We start from the raw sequence: 19,097 nt of genomic DNA, 5'->3' as shown, positions 1-19,097 counted from the left end.
CTAGGAATAAAATGAGGTGAAGCTGCCAGCAACCAATAATCAGAGCCCTCTCCTAATACTCATGTGCACCAAGATGAAAACAGATGGGTCCCATCCCTTGGACACTACAGAAATGGCTCCACAGTCTTAAGACACCACACCCTAAATAACACACATTAGCAGAAGTGATTTCTATAATTATTAGTTTTGGGGGTTTTGTTTTGTTTTACTGATTCTGAACACAAATACATGATAAATAAGGCTTTTAATCACCTTTGCCTCCCAATCACTGTCTCCTTCCAAGGTAATTAGTGTCATGGATGAGGTATGCATCCTTTTGTTCTGAAAGAAGGAAAATCTAAGATCAAGGCACTGGCAGATTCAATATCTTGAGGGCCCACTTTCTCATAAAGTCATCTTCCCACTCCAACCTCATACTCAGATCACAGCACCATACATATTTACACATCATATGTACATGTACTTATCATGCTGTATGTGTGTACTTTCACAGTACTAGGGGTTCAACCTGAGCTACATTCCTACCTTTAAAAAAATTTTTGAGACAGGGCCTCACTCAGTTACTAAGCTGCACATGCTGGGCTTGAAATCATAATCCTCCTGCCCCAGTCTTCCAGAGCATTGGGATTGCATGAGTGTGCTACCATCTCCAACTTATTTTCTATTTTTAAACAAATGACAGTGCCTATTGAATTCCTCTATAATTTTATCCATTAAGATGTCTCAAAATCCATGTAAGCAAATGATATGGATTTCCCTGTTTTAGATAAGTAGGAATCGAGAATACTCATGTACCATAACGTATTTAACGTCTCTGCTATTATCATGATCGAGGTTAACAGTGTTTTTCTATTTAAACACCAGTAATTCCCTTATAAATACCTCTTTCTACAGGCATGAGACCCAGCGTGGAACTACTAGGTCAAAAGAATACACACAGCTGTTATTTCAATAGACCCCACGCCAAATTATTTGCCTAACGAACTGTATGAAATTTATTCCCCTATTGGAAGTACAGGCACACATTATGGTCAACACCTGTAAAACCTTTACTTTTTGTCAGCTTAATAACTGAAAATGGTACCCTTAGTTTGAATTTCCTTAAAAATAAGGATGTGCATCTTTTCACATTTATAAATGCCTATGCTATAGGAAATGTTTCTTTTTACATGAATTTCTTTGTAAAATGTGTCCACTCGCTATTATTTTTTGTCCTTTTCTCAATGATTTGTAAGGGTTCTTTATATATTCTAGAAACTAATTCTTCACCTGTTCCATGTGCAAATAGTTTCAGTCTTGTCTTTGAACTTTTATTTATAATTTTTAAATTCCATTTCTCAGGTACACATATCAAACTTGGTAAGTTACAGCATTTACATTTGTAGTACATTTGTGTTACCAGAAGTCACCCATCTAAATTTTTAGTGAATGAATGGACAGATCCCTTAATCATTTTTTTATGTTAAAGAAAGAAAAAAATAACAATAAAACTGTGTATCAAAACAGGCTAATACAACAGTAACAATAATTAATACATTGCATATTCTTAATAGTAGTTATTCAGAGTACAAGATATAGGCGTGACATCTTGTCCAAACAATATTAGCTCAAACCTTTCTTTTTTCAATCAGCTATGAGAAACTAGCTATATATCTGTCTTAACTATCTTGCATGTATATATATTTTATTTTCCCTGTCTTCCTTTCCCCTTTTCCTCATCCCAGTTTCTCTTTTCTTTTGAACAGTTTCTTCTGAATTCACAATACCTACTGTACCTTTTGAATCTTATTTACTTATTCAGTTTCTCAAACCAGGAAGACAATACGATGTTTACACATATGGATCTGATTTATTTCACTTATGAGTATGGTCTGGAGTTGTATCCACTTACCTGTAAGTCTCAAGTTTATTCTTCTTTATGGCTGAGTAATACACTAGACCCATTTCTATCGCCATGCACTAAACTAAAGTCAAAATGGATCAAAGATCTAAATATTATTTCCTGGAAGAGAAAACGGGCAGAAACCTTGAAGACATAAGGGTAGGTAGAGACTTCAAGTACAAAACTCAGACCGAATGGAAAGTACTACAAAGAATCAACAAATGGAGTCTCGTCATATTAAAAAGCTTTTGCACAACAAAAGAAATTATCAACAGGCAATCCACAGAGTACAGAAAAAATTATAGCCTCAGACATACAAAGAACTGAAAAAAAGCAGGCCTCCAAAATTCAAAGACTTTTCATTTTTTTTAATGTACAGCTGTGCACTAAATGTCTCTATTTTTCCCAATGGTTACTAATACTACATTGATTATATATTAAATCCATACAGTTTTGTCAGTTTCTACATTCCACTGACCCTTTTCTCCATATCATAACTAAGCTGTTTTGATTCCTACACCTTTAAAATATATTATGACATTTGGTAAGCAACCCATATCTTCTCCTCACCCTGCTTTTTGTTTTTCCAAATTGATCTTGGCTATTACAGCACACTTATCTTTTCAAATGAACTTTAAAATCTATTTTCTTCAAATTCCATAATAAAGGTCCTTTGGGGTTTTGATTAGGATTTCACTAAATTTCAGAGTAGGTATAATTCTACATCTTTACAACACCGCATTTCCCACCTATGAGCATGTACTCTCTCTATATATTTATAACCCTCTAGTAACAATTTATAGTTTTTGTAGATAACTCATTGTAGGTTATTATCTTGCACTCCTGAAGTCTCTTAGTTTTAATTTCTCATAGATTATCTTGCAATCATATCGTCTGAATGTTTTGTCTCTTCCTTTTCAATATCTGTTACTACTTTTCATATTGTATTTGCTACAGAAAGGTCTGCAGAACAATGCTGATTAGTACCAACAAAGCTGACCACTCCCATTTCGCCCACATCTACTGGATTTGTTTTAATGCTTCTGCAGCAGGTGAGTTTACTGTGACTACCCGTCCTCAAGTTAAAGACATTTCTATCTATAGCTACTTTTTTTTTGTCTTTTTCCTTTTTATCGGTACTGGGGATCGAACTCACGACTGCCTGCTTACAAGGCAGGCACTTATGCCGCTGAGCTAAATCCTCAGCCCCTTACTGCTACTTTTTAAACACACAAAGAGACAAACATCATCAAATGCTTTTTTGGCATTTATTGAGATAAGCATACTTTTTCCTCATTTAGTCTACAGAATTGTTCATTAGATAAGTGGGTTTTCTAATTTTGAACCAATATTTCAGTCGTGGTAAAAGTTCTTTTGATCATAATATACTTTTGTTTTTTATTTTAAACCTGTGTTTATAAGTGAAAACAGCCCATATATACCTTTTATAATAATTAAAGAACATCCCCAAAAGGTACTAAACATAGATTTTTTCCATTATTTGCCATAAAGAAAATATGCAAGACATGCTTATGCTACATTTTAAAAAGCTTGAATATAAATTGAATATTTATCAAATGAACAAGAAGAATAATGCTTTAACCTATGTTACCTGCTGAGTCCCTATGGAGATTAATGCCATCGGCATCAATCCAGCCACTTACTCGCCCAGGACTCAGTGAAGTGGTCCTCTCTGCCCTTCCAACAGTGTCCACACCCAGGGATGCACCAAGCCCCAACACTGTCCCAATCGTCCTGCTTCACATCTCTTGCTAGGAAGCCATGGGGAATGAGCAAAGTTAGGACTTTAAAGCACATTTCACCCTAGTCACCCCGTCCTTTATGTCTTCATCTACAGAGGGACAGGGTACTTATTATCAAGTCTGAAAGGCTGTAGTTAAAGGTAAGTGAAGCAACATGTGTAAAGGACATGCCACCACGTTTGCTCCTGTGACTATGCTCAAGACCATCTTCTCTCCTCAGCTTGCCCTCTGTCACTGGCCCAGGCTGGGCTCACCAGTTTACATCTTATCCATGATAACCACTCTCCAGACACAACCACCAAAGCTCACTTTCTAAAATAAAAATGAAATCATGCAATTCACCTGTTTAAATCTTGCCGCTGGCTCCCTTCTACCTATCAAATAAAACTCCCAGTTTTCTGTGTGACGTACAAGGCCCAGCTCATCCTACTTTTCTGACTTTGGCTTTCTGTGTTGCTCCTGTATTTTACATTCGGTGCACAAAAATCTGTGCTTTCTACTGAAATCCCTAAGTTTGCTCCAAGAGTTTTTCTTCTCTATAATCTCATCCCTCATTCAGAAAGCCTTTCCTTTCATTTGCTCTGAGCAAAATACATCTGTTCAATCTTTGAAGACGTAGCTTAACTTCTTAAAAATAAAAATAATCCCATACCAAATTAAACACCCATTGCCTGTGTTTCCCTACCAGTTTCTAACTACTGTTCTATCAAAAATCACTTGCTTCTGTATCTCCTCCACTCACTGAGGCAAAGATTGTGTCTTAGGCCATCTGTGTATTTAGTGCTTTATGAAGGAATCAAACAATTAATAAAACAAATAGAAATTTGATTTTAAAGAAGACTATTCAATCTTTCAACAAAGCAAAGTTGCTTCTGATCATGTCAATCACACTTTCAAAGTTGATTTCAACAAGGGGGCTTTTAAGTCAGACGCTATCACAGTGAAGCCAATCTGCACTAACGCCAACTGAAAAGGTACACAGGGGTAGATATGGAGCCACCTGATTATTCCATGAGTTTGGATTAGACCCATGTGGGCAGAGAGGCCCCTCTGAAACGACCCTGCGGAAATGAGGTCAGCTGCCCTCAGGAACTGAAAACATTATATTACTTTAAAGAACATGTCTTCTAGGATGCAGACTTGTTCTCCATGAGAAGTTTTCTCCCCGAAGTACAAATAGCCAGCTACCTACTCTCTCCAAATAAATGAGTTTGATTTTATTAGTGTATGTAACAATAAAAGTTAAGAAATACAGGTTAGAAAAAGATTTTTTTCAGCAAAGTTACTTGTGGATACTAAAAGAAAAGAACCTTCTGCCATCATAAGACCTTCCAAAAATAAACACCATTTAACATCACAGGTTGAGGTATGTATCATACTTGTTGAGCTAAAAAGAGGGTCCAAACAGTCCTAAGACCCCCCCCCTTATAAATGCTGACAGCCCAACAGTAATAGTTGTTCTATCTAGAAACTATAGAAAAAATGCAAAATAAACAACTGACCTTGGTCTTATCTTTTTAAATAACCCAATATGTAAATCACAAAAATAACCTCAATGAAGAATACTTTTGAATGAGTATTTAATTAAAAATATTTTTCTTATATTATTCTCCAACAAAAAAGGAAAGAAAGATCCTACAGAGAGAGAAGTCACCAGATTTGGCTCAAATATTAGAATTTGGGATTAATTTTTAAGATTTATTTGTCAATTTGAAAAACTCACTCGTGGAATAAAGAGCTTACTACAGGTACACAGCAGAACAGAAGCTCCCAAGACACTGTCACCAGGATGAAATGGGATTAGCTTTGTAGTTCTTATAATCTTCTTCACAAAAGAATGCAATCTCAGTTTCGCTGGCTGAAAAACAGAAGATGAAAAAAATATTTTAATATAAAATTAAATTTGAAAGGATGGAATTACATATTATTTTGGTTTTGTATTTTAGCAGTTTTAGATGCCTAAAGTGAAAAGCATGAGTTATTTGTTGGGTTGTACAATACATTTCACCAAACCAACAAGAAGTTTAAGTGTGGCTGTAAGAGCCTAAAAATTAAAATAATAATTTTTAAAAACTCCCAAAATTAGAATCAAGAGTTAACATAAGAGTTAAGATTTTCAGGAGGAAATCATAGCATTGCTCACTTATTGTCCTCTTCATGGCCCCAGAAACTAACTGATTTTTTTCAAATATGCTACTCAGTTCCTGAAAAGGTAGGGGGAGTGCTTTTCCCCCTTGAAATTAGCCTGTAGGTATAATAATTTAATACTTAGAGGATCAGTAGAATATTTTACAGATCACTTTACATTCTCCCTCATGACCCATCAAAATATGTGTCTGAAGAAGTTAATTTTTTGCCCTGCTTATGATTAATTCATGAGGCTTCAACAATATGCAAAGTGAAAGACACAAATTGGCTTCTACTGCAATACCTTCAAACACCCCTAATTATTCACAGGGGACCTGGCACAGCTAAAGGACTCACAAAGGTTCAGAGAAGCCACAAGTCTTTCAACCTACCAGGTCAAGGACTCTGTCTTCTAAAACAATAAGTCAGTAGCATTATTAATTCAGACTGGATACAAATCTGATGGAAAGCCTTCCAATTATTAAACATGCAATTCTTTAAGGTGTTGTGCCAACAAGTTCCACATTGGTGTTTTTTTTTTAATTAAACCAGAAGTTAATACAGTCTGCTTGGCTTTTACAGAAAGAGCAAAAGGAACTTTTCAGAATCTCGACAAGAAAACAGACAAGATTATTTGTAATGAATACTGAGTACGCAATTATCATATATTCTAAAAACAGACAAGCACAACTGTTCAAGCCAAATAGGATAATAAGAAGAGTGCCAAGGATTACCACTGGTGTCTTAGTTTACAGCTCTAATCTCATCATTAGAATTTATCATAAAAGAATGAAATTAAAGTGATTAGCATGGCATTTCATTAAAAATGTCTTTGGTGTTAATATCTCTCCATTGTAAGTAAGCAATTTCACTACAAAAATAAGTCCTAAGAGAAGAAAACAAAATCACTCATCCTCAGGGTCCTCCTTACTATCCTACTATAGATTTAGATAAAGATTAAATTTAATCTGAGTAGAAGAAAGTCAAGATTACAAACTCTCATCACAATGAGCCTCCGGGCAGGGGAACTAACCAGGAGGAGATGTAAACAGAGGCACCCTGAGCAAACAGTAGGTTAGTACACAATTCAAATTTACAAGGATCAGAATTTCAAAGAATGGGTATAAGGCAGTACCTGTGGAATCAGTAACGTTAAAAAAAAAAAAAAAAAAAAAAAGGCTGGGAAGGGGGTTCAGAAAACTGGATATTCAAAGGTAAGATATTCTGAGATCTGTCCTTTCTACAAAAGCCTCCTTGGGTTTTCTTTTTGAGAGAAGCATGCTTAGAGCAGACCTATATAATTTAGAAGTGATTCTAACCATCTTTCTATTGCAGAAGGAGAAAAGGCCCGCTGTTCGTCACACTCACAGAGCAAGGCTTTACTGTAAGGTGCTGTTTACACACAGACCTTTTCATAGTCTTTGCCTGCCCAGCACGGCTTGATTCACGTTAGCTGTAATTAAAATCTTTTCTTACTGCAGTTGACATTTATCTGTAACCCTTCTGAGAAACTAACACATCACCCAGCTCCTCAGTCCAGGAGGAGCAGGCTCCGAATACAAGGATGCAGTTTGACAGAGCAGTTTTGTTTGACAAAGTGGGTTCTCTCAGGCCTAATTAACCTAGAAAGCAACTCATTATTTATAGAGTGCTGATGCCATCTCTCTTAGGCTCAAAATGAAATCATCTAAGGTGAAAATTTTATTTTCAGATGACTCAATTTCTTTTTCCAGGAAAACTGGTTTCATAAATAGGGTTAAACTCAAATACTTCAAGTTGATTAAAAAATTGTTTATTCTGAAATTGAGAAATACATAAATTACATGTTACTCTGAACATTGAAAAGTAAACAGATAGTGGCTGTTAAAATTTGGTAGTCTTCAAACAAAAGGAATAATGTTTTTAAAAAATCTTTAGACCTCTGTTGAGAATGCTTGAGAGAATGATTTCATGAATTTATAGTGCAAATTGATTTGCTGATTTAAGAGGAAACAAATAATAAATGATTTTTCAAGACCTTTCCATAATCACTCTTTTCATCATCATCTTTCAAATTCCTGCTGCCCAGATTCTATTTAAAATGGTTCCTTTACGAACGGCTGGGAAAGGACCCTCCAGAAACCTCCATGTGCTGGTCCCCGAGGGCACCTGATTTTAAATTAAATGTGCTGCAGGCGGCAGTGCAGTCAGGTGCACAGGGCCTTGGCATAGGAATCTGAAATGAATGTGCAATCTAAAATCCAATAAATACACTGCCACTTCATCGCTTCGTTTTACTATCAAACGAAATCAAGTAAAAGCCTTCCAAATACATTTGTGGATCATTTTAACACTGATGTTCCAGTTTAATGAAATGAACAAACCAAGAAAAGTTTGGATATAAAATTAATAATTTTATTAAACTTCCTAGCAGACTTCTCTGTCACACACACACACCCATTTATCTTTTGCTTTTTGTGGTACTGGGTATCAAAACCAAGGCCTTTGCACTAAGCTACATTCCCATTTCTTTTTTAACTTTTATTTTGGCACAGGGTCTTACTAAGCTGCTAACTTGTCCAAGCTGGGCTCAAACTTACGACCCTCCTACCTCAGCCTCCCAGAGTGCTGGGAGTACAAATGTGCCACCACACCCAGTGATGCACGTACCTTACAGAAAAATACTGTCTTTAAATACAAAAAAATTAGAAAAAAATTTTAAATGTTAACCCACAAAAATTAAATTCATGTATTTAAACTCCTTAACTAATCCATCTCAAAGTTATCTATTGATGGAGATCCCTCAGATGCTTTCTAGATGCCTGGCTTCACATTGGTCATATAAATCACCACTCCTGCTGTCTGAAGGATGGAGACCAAAACATGTACATGGGCTTTGTGGTCTCATCAGGGCACATTACTGTCATGTGACAATAAAGACAGATTAAAAAATCATAATACTTGATGGGTATCAGGCAATTCATGGAACAATCTGAGACCCAAGACGAGGACAAAGTTTCATCTTCTCTCCTGCTCCAGGAATATATTGTACCTATCCTCCCAAGTTTTGCCAAACTAATCTGTAAATCATTCAAAGCAGTGCTCACAGCTGAGACCTACTTCTTCTTCTTTTTTTTTTTTTTTTTTTTTGTCTTTTTCCTTTTTATCGGTACCGGGGATCGAACTCACGACTGCCTGCTTTCAAGGCAAGCATTTATGCCACTGAGCTAAACCCCCAGCCCTCAGACCTACTTCTAAGCTTTTGCTAAAAGAGGCCACCATCCAACGAAAAGGTCTCAACCACTGTGCTTTGCATATTATGATTCAAATGTTTTCTGGTAGAGATGGTGTAAAACTACAGATTGAAGAAAGTAAACAGTACACAATCCAACCTTTCATAGGAGGGGCACAAACCGGTAATTTCCACACAGCAAGTGGAGAGCAAAAAGAGAGGAACAATCATACTCCCGGATAGTATTGCTCAGCCATGAAAAGGAAGAAATGCTGTCATTTGACGTAACACAGATGGAACTGGACAACATAGTGTTCAGAAAAATAAGTGAGAAAGAGAAAGACAATAGTGTGTGTTCCTACATGTGGAAGCTATTAAGAGTTGTTTTCATAGAATTAGTAAAATAAGAGTTACCAGGGGCAGGAGATCGGATAAGACAGGGAGTGATTAGTCCCTGGGTAAAACATCACAGTTAGATAGGAGGAATACATTCTAGAGTCTGTAGCACAGTAACCCGACTACAGTTAACAGGAATCTGTCATATATTTCAAACAGCTATGAGAAAGCATTTTGAATGTTCTCAGTATTAAAAATGATAAGTGTCTGAAGTGAAATATGCTAATATCACTGATTTGAACATAATACACACAATGTATGTGTATCAAAATACATTATATTTGCAATTATGTACCAAAATTAATAATTTTTAAATGTAAAAATAAAATTGCAAAAAAAAAAAAAAAGATTAGTAATAATAGGGGACAGAAAATCCAGGAAGCTGTACTAGACTTCTAGAACCATTTGATTTTTCAGTCCAGTGCCTATGTTACCAACCACAGGACTGTCACTGTGGATACTGACCAGCACCAGGAAGTGCTGTCACAGGAAGGAAACGGCCATGTCCTTAGGTGTCATCATTCACACAGGACTGGAAAGGTCTAACCTTCAGAAAAAACAAGTGGAAACACAGTGCTAATAAACCGGGAGCAAGGAATCCTACCATATTAGCAGGCGATAACCACAAGATGTGCGGTGCAGGTGCTGGGTGTTGGTTGGGGCCAGTGACGGAAGCAACAAGCAGAATGAAAGCAAACCACATGGGAGCTTTGCAATTATTACAGAAGCCGACGTGGTAAGAAAGCTTCCCTCACATAAGCACTTACTGTTTGGCCCACTATCACTTGCTTAAAAATATTCTCAATAAACCATAACTGGTTTTAGAAGAGTTACCCTGCCACAGTTTCTTTATTAAACCAGAGCAGATTCAAGAGCTAGCCTGAGAATGCAGCAAAATGAAAGCATTATACATATAAAAAACTAAAACAAAAGCTTGTGTGCACATTTATTACTTAGGTGAATTAGCCCATAAAACTACAATTATTAAGAACAAGGTAAAAAATCCTTTAAATCATAAATAATTTCAAGTTCTATGTAAAACCCTCATCTTCCTTCCAGAAAGCAAATTTTATTTATATATTTTAGCACTAAGTTCACCACAAAAATCTCCACTGACAAGAGTAGAATATATACAGCCAATCTGCACTGCAGATAAAAGGCCAGAGTATGAAATGGAGAATCACTCTGTATGAAAAGGAATCTTCAAACACGATTGTGCCCTAATTTCCTCCACCTAGTCTTCCTTTTCCTTTTATGAGTCCTGCAGAAAGTCTTAGTGATAAATTTGTTACACTGGCAGTATTCCCATGGCAACTGGCTATGATAGCAGAGTGACAGCTCTACAGCAAGATCAAGTGGTGAGAAAAGACAGAATGACTTCGAATTTTTCTCTTAGAAACCTAACCAGACCCAGCACAAAAGGAGGGAAAATTCCCTAGAAAAATCACACCTTTCAAGTATCACTTTTACAACTCAACTCCCTCGCAGAATTTTCTGTGCCTCTCTGGGGACCCTCGCACCTCCTTCCCCAGATGTAACTTTGGCTCATTTGCAGGAAGACAGATATCGCTCTGAGAAACAAAGAGGAAACTGTTCACAGCTTGGGCTGAATTTGCTTGTGACCAAGCTGCTGCCCAGCCAGTGACTGGTGGGACAGGCAGGTGCAGTCCCTGTACCACCCTGAGAAAAATGAGGAGCCCACTAGAAGGATGTGATTCTGGTCTAATAAGAAAGACAAAAAGAGGAATGCGATTCCTGCCTTTGTAGCGAGTTTGGTATGTGAGTCAGTCTGAAATTAATGACAATGTACCAAACTGGTTTCAGGAAATTCAAAATATTTGCCAATTGTCTTCTCCAGAATGGTTTTAGGGACTTTTAAATACATTGTTCCTGAGATCTTCATTCTTTTACTCAACTCTCATGACAAGCTTCTGAAATAGGTTTCATTATTTCTATTTGTATAGGAAATAAGCTAGAAATTCAGAGAGGCTATGTGGCTCACAAAAGGTCACAAAAGCAAAGACTTCACTCAAACCAATTACTCTATATTCAGAGATTTATTTTCTTTTTTAAAAAATTGGTTCCTTACAAGGAATACATATGACTTGTAGAAACTGCTATAAAAATCACGTAACAATTAGATAATATAGAGAAAAAAGAAAAAAAAATTACTGGTAATGCCAGCACTCCAAGAAACCATTTCTATAGTTTGCTATACACTCTTACATCTATATACACATATGAAGATGTTAATTATGTATTTTAAATGATAATGTTATCACATAATATATTCTGTTTCTATGAAATGAAGTTCTACATCAGAGATTTGCAAACAGGAAAGGTAACAAAGAATGAGAATCCAGTCCTCTAAAGGTATACCACCTCATAGGCTGAGTAAGATGCTTTTGCTGGTTTCGGGGTAGATAGGACAGTGAGGCTTGACCTAAAGAGTATCAGGGAAAAGACATTTCTAACAGAGTACAGAATATGTTTCCCCACTCTGTGTACTCCCCTAAACTTCTGCTTCCTGTTACTAATAAGAACTGTTTTTCATATAACTATTCCTTTTAGTAGAATTTATTTTATTAACATTATAAGACATCTTTATAAAATCTTTCTTTTATCAGTCATGTTTGCTAAATTTTTTTTCATAGTTTACTCCACGTTAGCTATTTATATTTTTTGGCTTTATGCATTAAAATTTATCACTTTTGCCCTTTTATGGTCTCTACCTTTGCGGTCAAAAAGTACTTCTTGCAAGATTATGAAATTATTGAACTACACATTAAGATTTTTTTTTACACTGAAACATTTAATCCACACAGAATTTAATTTTGGAATAATGATTTATCTAAAGATTTAAAATGTATCTTCCTGACTGCTTTGGCAAGGGGCAATGTAATTTGCTGGCTAATTCATTCTTTTCCCATTTACATTGAGACACTGACTTTATCATTTTGTTATCTTATCTGTTGTTGTTTTAGTTTTTGGATTAGAAAGTCTTTTCATAAAGCTTTCAATTCCCACATCACTGTCTATGGTTTTCATTATAGCTTTATGTTTTAACAACAGGGCTACCCACTAGATGCCATGAATCTAAATAACACGGGTTAAAATAATAGCGTTTGACAAGACAAATACCAACTTAAACAGTGTTTTTCAAGTAAGTCAATCTTATGAAAAGGTACTAATTCTACCAACTAATAGGCTTAAACACAAAAAAAAGTCTAAAATTTTACAGCCTGCTATTTAAAATCCTATTCACACAGCAAGGTCCACATGAGGAATTCACATAAGTAGCATGAATTGCACACAGGTGAATTCTTGACATGTGCAATTAAGTAACTCAACAGAACACCAGTCGGAAAACGTACAGCCTCCCAAGATGGCCCTCTCTGAGTGCTGCTTAGCCAGCGCCTACACAGAAGAATGAGGAAGTGTCACCTTGGAGACTCCATCGTGGTCTCCGGCTAGGGAGGTTTGCCAAAGGCACAAGATTTTCACTACTCACACTGCCTTGCTAATCGGCACTCTTCTACTGCCAGATCATCTTTAGATAAACATGTAAGTAGAATAACAGTGACATCTAATGGCCATTAAGACATGTCACAGAGCATTTCTTTAAAATAGAACTATATGTATAGTCTGGATTGAAAGGTTAAATTAGGCAACTTCCCAACTGCACACACAATTTTAAATTCCATGCATTGGTTGGCTCTGAGTGACTTGTATGACTCTCAGACACCACACTGCATGTTGTACAAACAACATCTCATTTCATTATTCCACATTAGTTCTACTATGTCTACTTCGGCTCAAATGATGCTGAGGAGAGTAAGCAGAGGTGACACTAATAACTGTCAATCATTTAAAATGGTCCTCAGCAGAATTCTGAGCAAACTTTCTGGAAAGAAGTACTTGCATTCTGCTCATCTGGAAAGCAGATATGTACCACCCTTGGTCAAATGATCAGAACATACATCATCTTCATCCTCCCCCGAACAGTGAGGGGCGTGCGAAGAGCAGCAAGGCGGGAGCTGCTTGGCAGAGAACTGCCCAGATGCAATCAGCTAGGCCTCCTCCCACAGGCCAGGAAAATAGGTTTCCTCCAGTCACACACAGTGCCCTCCTCACCGATTCCTGCAGCTTTCAGAGTGCTGTCTTCTTTCAGCAGGAGCCTGTCGTCATCTTCCAAACTCAACACAAGTTCATTTGTCTAAAAAGAAAGAAGATCTGCATTTTATCAAAGCTGATATGGGTTTCACATTTGATAAGGATTCTCAAAGGCAGGGAGTTATTACCTAGAGATACAGCAACAATTGAAGTCCCACTGCACTCCCACTACAGTAATGAGAAGAGGGAGCGAATATCCAGTGCAGACCAAGTAAGTGCACTCACCTCTTTGCCACTGCAGGGCTATGCAATAGCATGGGCCTTTGGGTTACTCAGGGCTCAAACTCAGGCTACAAACTGCAAAGCCTCTCTAAGGCTCAGTTTCCTCATCTCTAGAAAAGGGGGATAAACGCATCTTCCTCATCTCCTTTGGTGTGATAATGTGAGATGAAGCATACACCTCAGTACCTCTGTGCTGGCTGGCAATGTTCTGTTGTCATGGTCATCACTATCTTCTCATTTCCTCAGTTCAACAGCCCAGGCAAAGGAAAGCATGAAGGCAGAGGCCCGGTTTATGTGGCTCCTCCGCAATGGGCCTGAGGTCAAGCTCTGGCCAGTCTGATTTCTGAGAGAACTTTACCTCTAATGGCCTAAAGTCTACAGACACAGTGGTACTTTGGTTTGTGAAATTGATTCTCCATAATTCTGGTCACAAAATAAATTGGATGAGAACCAAATCAAATTCAATGGTTAGGTTCAAAGTTGTTCTTACGGGAAATTTGATGCGGTTCTTATCCAATAAGAGTCTGCAACCAGAATGGTGGGAAGAATTAAGTTCAGGAACAAGTTATAAAGCCTTCACCCAACTGAGCAGGGATCTAGTCCCATGTCATATTAACTGTAATAGTTTTCTGTGCAATTTGGAGTGGACATAGATGAATTTGCTCTGTAACAATATTTACAAAGCTAGTTAGAACTCCACAGAGAAGTAAATCTCGAGTTGGTATAAGCCTTGATAGGCACACAGAGATTACCAGTTGAGCACACAGTATCATTGCCAAACTGAACACAGCTGTTGAGCCATGTATTGTATTTCTACAATATGGCCAAGAGAGAGGCAACACAAAGGCCTCTCAGCTGTCAAAACAGAAGCCCTTGAAGCCAGTATCTATGTTCTATGGTTCGTGAACTTTAGTCACTGGCAAGTACAGGGATTTGAACTCCACAGTACAAGCCTTTATTTATTTATTTATTTATTTTTGTCTTTTTCCTTTTTATCGGTACCAGGGATCGAACTCATGACTGCCTGCTTGCAAGGCAGATGCTTATGCCACTGAGCTAAATCCCCAGCCCCACAAGCCTTTATTTTAAAAAATCATTTTTATTAATATGTACTTTATTAACATGTTTGGTCCCCAGCACAGCAAAAAAAAAAAAAAGTTACTTACAATAGGTAATACAACATTCTTTAAGTACATGTGGGTAAGTGTGAAAAATTGAATCCTATCTCAATTCCTGTCTACCAAATACCTGTATCTCCTCCAGAGAACTTGAACTAATTCCTGGGCATCCTTCTCAAATTTTCTCTGAATGTACAATGCACAAATAGCCTACAAAATGCTGTGTTCTAACATCTTGTTTTCTCTTAAAACCAACTTAAAATCATTCTGCTACAAAGAGCCATTTCATAACTTAATCAAGGTTGCAGCACATTTCACTGAAGGGACACACACATAAGCATACTGTCCTTACCCATGGACATTTCTGTTTACAACTTTTTTTCTCTATAAATATTCCTGCAAATGATTATCTTTATACACATATTAAATTGCATATGTTCAATTTTACCTCTAAGATAAATTCCTAGAATTGCTGTCACAGAACTATGTGCAAATTTAATTTTAGCAGATGTTGCCAAATAACTCCCCAGAGAAGCCACACCAATTTACACTAATGCTACTAATCACTGAGTACCTGTTTCCACATACATTTGCCAACAGTATTACCAAAAATTTCTGATATTTGCCAATCTGATAGATGTAGATTAAGTGGAGTCTTAATTTGTAGTTATTTTCAGTAAAGCTGTTCATAATTTGCTTGATTTGCATTTTTGTTTTTTTCTTTTGCATCTTGTTTTTCTCTTCTGAGAAAAGAAAAGCTGAGCTAAAACTCGGAGTCTGCATGCTAAACAAACTCTACTCTGAGCTATAATTATTTTATAAACTGAAAAAAATGAGTCTTTTTTAGAAGTTAGAAAAATTTCCCCCACTTTTTGTTTTTGGACTTTTCTCACAGTTTCTTTGCTTTTCTTTTGTGGTACTGTGAATTGAAGGTATGGCATTTCTTAAAAATAAAAACGGTCCTAAATTAAATTTGATTGAATAAGTTAATGAAGTAAGATGTATGCTTATGTTTGTCCAATTTTCTTTTTTTTTTTTTTTTTTTTTTTAATTTTTATTTAAGGAGAAAAGAAAAGAAAGAAAAAAAAAACAGTGAAGGGGTACAAGTTATACAGGTTTACAGAATAAAAAAATGCGCAGTAGGAAATCACTAGTTAATGGATTACATATTGCCATCTTAGAAATAATTGTTCAAGTCACAAAATTAAAGCTTGTAGAGTGGACATTCCAACAATGATACTGCAAACAGTTCTGTTCAATGATCCAATAAAACTCTGTGATATCATTTTCTATCTTATACTTTTAAATATACATGCAGTTATATAGTTTAGAGCACTTTCTTTTCCTCTCTTTTGTACAGTGACTATTACACATTTTGGGTTTCATTGCTCCCACAGTTCTTGTTGCTTTTTTGGAAGAGAGTAAAACCAAATGTGACATAACAGAACAGAATCGGTCAAGTCAAAAGGGTGGACATAATAGATAATATAAAAAACATAATACAAGGTGATCAACAATGGTTACCATAATGCCTCCCGCTATTTCTAATAGAATTGCCTATATCATTAGTTGTAATACAATTGAACAAAACCGTAAAGAATAAAACCGACAAAACCAAAACATTGGAGATATTGTAGGTCTTCAAAAGTAGATAAAAGTCAACGAGAATGGGCGTTATAATGAATCTCATTATCTTCTCAGCTGATGCCTAAACTTTCGAACCTGATACTATCCAGCAAAACAGAATATAGGAACCTCAGTCAAAAACAAGATGGTGAGAGTAATACAGGGCTTCAAATCGAGATAATAGAAAGTCAAAGTGGGTTACTATATTATATCCTGCTATATTTTTCCCTGTAATTAAATGGATAAAAATAAAAAAGTAAATAATGGAGTGGAGATTGAGAAAAAAAGAGGGCATAACAGCGAAACAGGGCAGATCAAAACATAACCATTTAAGCAGAATAGTGTTTCACCACCAGCTAATCCTGACCCAAAAATGGTTACCATATTGACTCCCTCCCTGAAGTCCTTGAGTACAACTTCATATACTGTAGCATTAAGTATATCAAAACAATGTAAATCCATTTAAGAGAATGACAGCATTATAGAGTATTTAGAATCGACTAACAGAAAATGAACAATGGTCTCTGTATAATCTCCTTGTCTTTAAAAGGTTTTTTCTTATACTATCGTAGATAACAAAATCCAATAAGCTACAACCTGTTTAGACCATTGGAGACAGAAGAACAAAAGCTAGATGAGACTTCAAAACAAGATGGTATTAAATCAGCATTACCTATTAAGATGTCATTTTCTCCAAAAAAAGCTGTTCCTATCATCCAATCTTCTCTGTCTCATTTCTGTTGAGCTCTTTTTCTGTCAGTAGCTGTCAGTTTGTCTTCTTCGTTTTGTTCTCTGCTCTATTCGTTGTGGCCTCCCCGCCCCTATTTCTGGGTTGTTTGTATTTTTCTTTTTTTAGAATATCCTGCAATACTTTCTGTAGGGTTGAATTGGTGGTTGCAAATTCCCCCAGTTCCTCTTTATCTTGGAAGCACCTCGTTTTTCCATCAATTTCCAGGGACAGTTGTGCAGGATATCTCAATCTTGGCTGTAGATTATTATCTTTCAAAGCTTGAATTATTTCTCCCCATGCTCTTCGTGATTTGATGGTTTGTGAAGAGAAATCTGCTGTAATTTTGATGGGTCTTCCCTTGTAAGTGATCTGTTTCTTGTCTCTTACAGCTTTTAATATTCTGTTCTTGTATTGAATTTCTGGAATTTTTATTATTATATGTCTGGGTGTTTCTCTGTTAGGGTTGTAGGTAGCTGGGGTCCTGTATGCCTCATACATTTGAGTATCTTTACCTTTTGCTAAATTAGGAAAATTCTCCTGGATTATTTCTGTGAGTAGCTTTTGTAGTTCACTTGTTTGTGTCCCTACTTCTTCTTTTATGTTCTTAATCCTTAAGTTATGGCTCCTCTTATCATCTTCTTGTCTTTGTATTATTGCTGTGTGTTTCTTTGTTATTTTTAAGAAGTTTTTCATTTCATTCTCCCATGTTTCAAGTCTGCCCTCCAATTCAGATAGTCTGTCCTTAGTTTCTTTCAAGCTGTTATGCCAGTCTTGGGTAGACTTCTTGATTTCTTGATAGTCCCTTGCACCTGCTTCACATACTCCATGCTTTCTCTGTTTTCTCCATCAAGCAATTCTCCCCTCTTTTTCTGTTCTTCCACTCCACCATCTGCTTTTTCCTGGGTGGTGCTTAGCATTTCTCTAACTATTCTGCATACTTCTAGCTTCAGGTCATTGATAACTTCATTCCTGAATTGGTCTATGAGGCTCTCTAAATGGCGCTTAATGTATATTGGTACAGTGTCCACTATTGCCTGATTCTCAGGATTGGGGGTCGAGGAGCCTTTTTTGTTGCTTCCCTTCCCCATATTTTCTGTTCCTTATGAAATGTAATCTTACACAGGAGGCCCGGCTTCCCTGCCTGTCAGCTACAGCTTGATCGAATTGCGCTGGCTAGTTGTTCCAGCTCACTGCTGCGCCCCAGGGAGTTGCGGAGGAGGCAGCCTACGCGGAAGTCGGTCGCTCCTCCGGGCCACCGTCAGGCTCTGGGATCTGGGCTAGGCCAGCCTAGGGGGTCCGCGAGCAGCGTCCCTCCGGCCAGGCACCTTTCACCAATCCCGTCCGAGAGGGAACCATGCGGCTGCAGTTGCCGCCGCGCCCTGCTCTTACAGGACTGCCCGCGCCCAGAAAATCCTCCACTGGAGTCAGACTGCGGTAGGGAGTCAGTTCCTCGCTCACCTCGCCTCCAGTCAGCCTTCCTTCCTGTCCGTCGCGTTTCCGACTCCATTCCCGAGCTCGGCGGTCACGTCTCTCCTTGCTGAGCCGCTGTGGAGGTAGCCGGCCGCCGCGTGGCGGGAAATCCAAACCGCGGTTTCCAATGGCGGAGTCGAGCCTCCACACCGAGATTTTTCTGTTCCTATTTTAGCGCCAGGACTGTATTCCAAGTTGGATTCTCTCAGCCCAGTTTGTTCCTGAGTCAGCAGAGCATATCTCTACTGGTTCGTATCTCCTTAGTCCGCATCATTCCTGGCCTCTGAGCCGAGCCTTTAGAGAGCGTTCAGTAGTTGCTGTTGTCTGTCCGCCATGTTCTCCAGAGATGTTTGTCCAATTTTCTATCATGCTTAGACTA

At 37.4% G+C, this 19,097-nt stretch overlaps 1 protein-coding gene across 9 annotated transcripts in view; it reads right to left on the bottom strand.

Annotated features, from left to right (window-relative positions):
- Window positions 1–19,097, bottom strand: part of CUNH2orf76 (chromosome unknown C2orf76 homolog) — a 232,752-nt gene that overhangs the window by 41,343 nt on the left and 172,312 nt on the right. For 6 of the 9 annotated variants that reach the window (XM_013142386.3, XM_063258959.1, XM_023561113.2 and 3 more), the window contains 2 exons: window positions 13,514–13,595; window positions 5,209–5,503 (listed from right to left, as the gene is read on the bottom strand). In XM_013142386.3, the coding sequence (XP_012997840.2) occupies window positions 5,427–5,503; window positions 13,514–13,595 (159 nt within the window). In that variant the 3' untranslated portion in view covers window positions 5,209–5,426. Of the gene's footprint in view, window positions 1–252; window positions 322–5,208; window positions 5,504–13,513; window positions 13,596–19,097 lie in introns of those variants that run through there. The other 3 variants (XR_010050765.1, XR_010050766.1, XR_010050767.1) reach the window with 2 other exon arrangements.

Source organism: Cavia porcellus, unplaced genomic scaffold, assembly GCF_034190915.1.
Source record: "Cavia porcellus strain 051 isolate PalLab524CR breed Dunkin Hartley unplaced genomic scaffold, mCavPor4.1 scaffold_12, whole genome shotgun sequence".
In the NCBI taxonomy this organism is placed as follows: Eukaryota; Metazoa; Chordata; class Mammalia; order Rodentia; family Caviidae; genus Cavia; species Cavia porcellus.
The sequence above is the reverse complement of the archived record's forward strand: the minus strand, read 5'-3'. Positions and strand labels throughout refer to the sequence as shown.